General features: G+C 35.7%; 1 protein-coding gene across 1 annotated transcript in view; it reads right to left on the bottom strand.

The window, feature by feature from the left end:
* Positions 1-623: 623 nt before the first annotated feature.
* Positions 624-6,894, bottom strand: part of LOC101853682 (programmed cell death protein 4) — a gene marked incomplete in the record, with an annotated part of 13,299 nt that continues 7,028 nt past the window's right edge. Inside the window, 4 exon segments of the mRNA XM_013079190.2 lie at positions 624-3,150; positions 4,270-4,409; positions 5,047-5,157; positions 5,802-5,909. Of these exon segments, the coding sequence (XP_012934644.1) occupies positions 3,096-3,150; positions 4,270-4,409; positions 5,047-5,157; positions 5,802-5,909 (414 nt within the window).

Below are 6,894 nucleotides of genomic sequence, written 5' to 3'. Positions count from 1 at the left end.
TACTGCAGGGTAAAATTAAAGCAAGAAAAAAAAAACAGGTAAAGAGAAGAAATATGACCTGCCAGCTGGCCTACTAAAGGCACCTACCGACCACCCATCAACGATCACAAGATATGGAAAGCTTGCTGAGCTTTACTATACAATACTCTCTGAGTAAAGAGAAGCACATCTTCACAATTTGTCATTTGGTACTGAAAGAGCAAGACAGAAAGTCATGAACAACAGTGGGAAAGAAAAGAAGTTAAGTCATTGTAACATATAAAGGTGAGACTAATTCTAGAGAGAAGATAAATTTTTAACGAGTCAAAAGAAGCTCATTGACAAGAAAATGGTAATTTAGTGCAGGGTAAAAACAAAGCGGAAACAAAGGGAAAGAAAAGACGGACCTAACAGTGGCACCCACAACCACCCATAGAAGATACCACAGCAATCATATTCTTAGTTTTAGAAAGAGTCTTATGGCACATGCAACACAAATAGGTAATATAAATGCCGAAATTCAGAGGCTTCGCTAAAGAGATGGGGAGAGAGAGGGAGAAAGAGAGAGAGAAAACGGGGGGGAGGGGTTCTTTTTTTAAGCAAACTAACCACAAACAAAAATCCACAAAATTTTAACACATATGCAGAACATCATCATTATTTTTATTAACATATGTAATGGCCAAACTCCACATGAAAAAATCAGAAGATGCTAAAAATAAGAGACAGGTGAATGATGTGTAAGTGGCTTCCGTTGGTTTTTGTTTTGAAAGTATCACATGAGAACTAAAAATGAAAGAAAATGAAACCCGATAAGCCAAAATATTTTACATTTTCTACAAATGGTGAAAAGTAGTGATCACCTTTTCTACCACAAAACGTTAATCAACACTATACAAATGAAAAGTTATCAAATACTTCAACAAACTAAAAAAAAAAAAAAACAATTTGAGGGTTTTGCTTTACCAGTCACACTATTCAAAATACAAAAAGTGCAAAAATGCTGAGTAAAGACAACACACATTGTTACTTCATGAAGCTATTCGCTAAGAGACCGAGAAGCCCTTTTAAAAGCAAAATCAAAATTCAAGCTCAAAATGCAGAAGTTTTGGTAAACAAATGGTTTCATCTTTAGATTCAACTCATTTCGTAAAATACTGCCAGTTCCATCGTGCAGTTGTACCACTCGTCCAGCAGCTTCAGAACAGAAAAACATTTCAAACATCAACACGAACATTTTATTTCTCCTTCTGATACTGATATTCAAAGACCATACATATGACCACCACAGGACAGTAACAATGAAGACCAGAGCACTTACACTTAAGAGCAAAAAAGAAAAACAATCGAAGTAGCTTCATCTTTTGAAGAAATTAAACAAATCCTTGCATCAGGCGCAATCAATCCAATATCGAGTGGCGTGGACTCAGTTTGTTCACATTACATGACCATATATATAAAATCAATACTTCCACAGTGGTTAATAGATCCAACATCTTGCTCCCATCTACAAGACGGTGAAAGCATACGCATCTAAGAGAAGAGTATATTTTTGCAATCAAAACACACTTCACACACGTGCACATCTGCACTTTAAAAATTCATCAGTTTTTTTCAATTGGGAAAACACATGGAACTTTTCAAACCAAGACAAGTCTTCAAAGTTCCTCAATGGAACGCTTCAATTAATAAGCCACAATCAAAGTATATTTGGTACTACCGCAACTAGCACAATAATAACAACACAAATTATCACAATTAAAATAATTACGGCAAGGTAAAGGAAAAGAACTTAAATACTTGAGAGGGTAATATGAGCAAGTCAAATAAAACGCACCACATTAATAATTATAATCCTTAACACATGGATCAAAGCATCTGTTCAAGCCTAGATCTAAACCTTTTTGACCAAATCCTAATATTTTTTTTTAAAAGCAAAAAAAAAAAAAAGCCTACAATTATTTCCATGATGTAACGACACTGGGGGAAAAAAATCAAGCTCATAATCTATTCATATTAATGGTAACACCACACAACAAGTCAGAGGTTTAAAAGACTGTAGGTAGCATTCCCATGCATTTCACTATATCAAACCGCGTAAAAGCCTTTTCAAACAATACAGATCTCACATTCCTTGTTTACACAAGCTAACCCAACATGTGAAATAAAAAAAAAACCCAAAAAACCAACAAACAACTCCCAAACTTCTCATCAGAGGGTTATATCACTGGGGTAACAAAGTAAACTTCAAAAAATTGGATTAAAAGACAATGTGTGCCAAGTCAATAATAAACAAATAATACTTTTTTTAATGTATACATATGGTTCAGCTACGCTATAAAAAATAGAATTATGAAATTACAGTAACCAAAAATTCTTGTTCCCAAAAAACACATTCTGACACTTAAAGTTTGAACGTAACTGGAATAACAAAGATAATTCCTTTGTCATTTTTCACTATATATTTCTTGACCTTGCCAATGTTCCCAAGGAACAACCTGAAACCCTTACATTCTTGTCTTTTGCTTCTCTAATCCTCGCCTTAAAGACAGGAGAGAAGCACTTAACATTACTGTGGCAGCAGAGTGCCCAAGAAATAAACAGAGAAAACGGACCCAAGTCAGGCCAACCTGTCGAGTTCCCTGAAGGCAACTGAAGTAGCCTTGACAACCCAAACATTACTTTTGAATGCCCACAATGAACCCTGATTCTTTCATACACTTCCCATGTATATATATATATTCTAGTACATAATCAGGTAATTTTACAACAGTCAGTACTGATCTGAGCGATAATAGTCACTCCAGACTCAGTGCCGAGATTTTGCATAACAATTACATCACATACTTGTACTTAACAAATCCATCCAATGTTTACACCTGTGCACTAAAAAAATGCAGCCTGGTGTACAGCAATGGCAATTTTTTTCCATTACTACTTAAAATAAAAGAGCACTGCATCGTCTTTTTCAAAATCAAGGGAAAACAGACAGGGAGAGAAAAGAACAAGAAAGATAACCAAAAAAAACCTCTTTTCAAACAGGTTTTTAAAAATTCCTCTTCATTATAATCCAAACACCAATGTGATGAATTGGATGGTGGTAGACCGCTTGAAGTTTATGAATTCTTGACTTTTCCACCGTCACCCTCAGAAACAAATCGCTTACGGCCCCTGTTGAAAAAGAAGTTACAGTAAAAAATTATCAAAACGGTTCATTTCTCATCTTGAAAAAACTATGATCAGGGGATCTGTATGAACATACACAATTTCAACCTCTGGTCTAAGAAGTACGACATTTATGGCACTTGAAAGTTTTTCACAACACTGAAAATTGGAACAGTTAGGCCTCGTCAATCAGATATGTACCGCTAATATCATATCCAGCACACATGAAAGTGAATTCATATAAGTAAGCTGATGACATTCAAGTCGAGTGCTTCAAACAGAAATAGCAGGAAAGTGAGGAAAATTCTAAGCAGGGGTCCATCGTCCAGGGACAGCAAAATCCCCAGAGAAATTGAAATTCTGTGCTATTAGAGGGCTGAAAATGGGACTTTTTGGGGTCGAAAATGGCATTTGGAAGCCTTTTGAAGAGATAGCCAAGAAGTAATAGTACTTTTTTTTTCTCTTAGAGCTAGTCTTGTTTCATCTGCTTTTTTCATCTACACCTAAAACATATTGTAACCATTGAACAAATTTTAGATGCAATACCTAAAGTTCCATTTGCTATTGCCACTAAAATTCAATTGATCATCGCATCATTGAAAATATTCTTAAACAACCCAAATTTTCCAGCCCAATAATATTTTGAAGATGAACAATAGAATTAGTGAATGACAGAATGGTGGAAATTGTCAGAAAAATTTTGATTATGTCACTAACCAGATTTTTAAAAATTTGAAAGTAAAAATGTACTGCCGACCGACCTGAGATGGAAGTGTAGATCGATAACAACTGAGCGCACAAAATGTGCAATCTAGCAGGTTTCTAATACTATTTTGTTACTGAAAGTTACCCGATATATCAGAATTTACCCAAGGAGAGAATATAAAGCAAGTACAGAACCTTTTTTATGGAATGTCCATGGGCAACAGTATCGGCAAATTTTTACGGATGGAATTGATATGATAAGGCAGCAAGTATAGAACTTTCTGGACGTACCAATTTTGGTAAAAGTACGGAAGATTGGAAGCATTGGATTTTTTTAATGTGAGGAAGTTTTTACAAGGCCAAAATAAAGAGCACAGACAAAAAAATCTACAAAAGACAGACAGATATCCATTCACTTACCTTTGTGGTACTTTCTGAAGAAGAGCATCATCAATTATCTTCTCCTTGTGGCACAACGTGGCAAACTTGTCCAAAATTGAGTATGCATTAGGGACATCCAAACAAATGTCCGCAATGTTGTCAAAAATACGCTGGAATCCCTGCAAGAATAAACAAGTGGGAGCAACATTATCACTTCTGACGACATCAACAGATATTGAAAAGAACTTAGTGACCAAAAACTATTGACTTATTTTGATTAACTCCGAGAGGAATTTTACTGTAGTAAATAGTGAAACGACCAACATATATTCAATAGAAATTCTAGAATGTTCACAATCTTAAGAAGCATAATTTGACTCACAATGAGACAATTGATTACCAAAAGGAGTTGCCAACAGACAATAGAAATGAATGCTTTACAGCTACTACAACGTGCCTGCCAAACTGGCTTCAACATTTTTCAAAGTTGGCCATTCATTTTCCAGGAGTGCAAACAAGTGAACTAAGAACTAAACTCATGTTCACAGTTCAACTTGCATTTTCTTTAAATTCCTGGACATTCCAGGTCTCTGTGACTTTTATTTAAATTCCCAGGTCACTCCTGGACCCCCCATTTCCAAGGCGTCCAAGTCATTTTGCTACTAAATCAATATCAACATTATGAGCAACTGCTGTTGGCAAATTTTAAAAACTATGTGAATTTAGAATTCTTTTTTTTAAACAAGCAGTCTTTTAGACCTTTTTCAACAGGTCAAAAGATAAATTCAGGAAAATTTAAAGAATAATCAAATTTACCTGATTTAGTTGGTCTTGTGTGACAATGATTGCATTTGACAATGACTTAAGGAGCTTCACCATCATTTCAGCTGCCCTGTCCGTTGACTTTTCAAACACCATGTTTATTGCCTGTACAAAAGGAATGAAAAATAGAATTTCACAAAATTAATAAAATGCTTGCGCAGAACAATGAATATTCATATAAGCCATTACATAATACCAACAGATACAAATCTTCAAACATACAGAAGTTCAGCAACCAGTATCTAATACCAACAGACCTAAAATTATTCTCATCCACCACTAGAATTGGTGATTGACACAGAAAGACAATTTTAAAAAGTGACTGGTCAACTGACCAAATTAGTTTTTTGTTTTCCCAAACAGTATGTCTAACAGAATGGCACAAAAAGGCTAAGGAGGTAAACAGGCCCACAAAAAGGTTACACAAACACAAAAATATACGGTGATTGAGAGGTAAGACTTGAGGGGGTGTGCAAAGTGAACTTTGTAATTTTATTCGAAAATTTGAGGGCACAGAATTTACATTAACATGACATATAATATCCAAGTCATGCTACTGATTCGTTTCATCTAGTCTGCGGATAATTACAATATCATAATAAAAACATGCAGAGACGATAGTAATATTACCAACAAGTACGAAAGATTATTCAATACAATGGGAAAACAACTGTTGAATTCTGCAGTCAATATTGATATGCAAAACATTCTAGACTTGCTATGGATGTTCATAAGACAAAAAAGCTTACCTCGTAGACAAGTTCATGATGAAAATGCGGCACCTCAAGATCTTTAAGACATCTTGTTGCTTCAGCAATATCCCCTGATGATAAGTACTCCTGTAACAGCATCACCATCTGCAAAAATACATTGAGCCAACAATCTGCTTTAGTGGGAACCATCAAAATAAAATCAACACCTGAAAAAAGAAAAAATGTCTCAAAATTTGTACTCAATAATTTTCTGAAACAGCAACACGGTTTCTTGAAGTGGCAGTTCTGAAACAGACACTGACAAGCATGATTCACGACTCAATTCTCTGCTTGTATGCTCTAAAAAAAAACAACCACAAAAAACCAAGACGGACAGAGACAACAGTAAGAAATAGAAGTAGGACCTATCAGTAGCACCCTCCAACTTCCTGCAAAAGAGGATTAATATTCACAATAAATTCGCATGATGCAACTAACAACATCAGCATCGACAGAACTCTGCTGAAAACAAGTTAGCAAGTTCACGTATCTTGGCAGCATCTTCTCAGAAGAGAGACGTCTAAACAGAGAAATTGAGACAAGAATACAAAAGGATAACAGCCTCAACTACCATCTTGTCCAACTCTTCAAATATCCTAACATCCCCACTGAGGCAAAAGCCAAGTACATTATCTCTATCTTCACCCCCACCTTGACCTACCAATGAGACATGGACCCAGACCAAAAGACTGGAATGTAAGATAACTATCAGCGAGATGAGAAGTCTAAGGAAAGCTGTCAACAAAACCAGTTGGAACACGATCAGAAACAACAGGATCAGAGAAATGATGAGAACATCTATCCTCCTCTACATTAAGAGGCAAACAATAAGGTGGTTTGAACATCTGACACATACAGCACCTCTCCAGCTTGCCAGGAAAACATTACAAAAAAATATCAGGGTAAACTGCAAGAGGAAAACCTGGATCAAGGTTGTGATGGACACTCTAAAAATACACAACATCCCACCCAGTTAGGCCATACAGCTTTAGTAAGATAGAAAGCTCTTTCTCCCCTTGACACTCTTGAGGTACAAGAGAAGGGATAAAGTAAGTATTCATCTGTTTTCCTTTTTTCACTTTTCGAGTCA

This window comes from Aplysia californica, unplaced genomic scaffold (assembly GCF_000002075.1).
Source record: "Aplysia californica isolate F4 #8 unplaced genomic scaffold, AplCal3.0 scaffold00043, whole genome shotgun sequence".
Classification (NCBI taxonomy): Eukaryota; Metazoa; Mollusca; class Gastropoda; order Aplysiida; family Aplysiidae; genus Aplysia; species Aplysia californica.
Note: the sequence above shows the minus strand (reverse complement) of the source record. Positions and strands in the feature narration are given on the sequence as shown.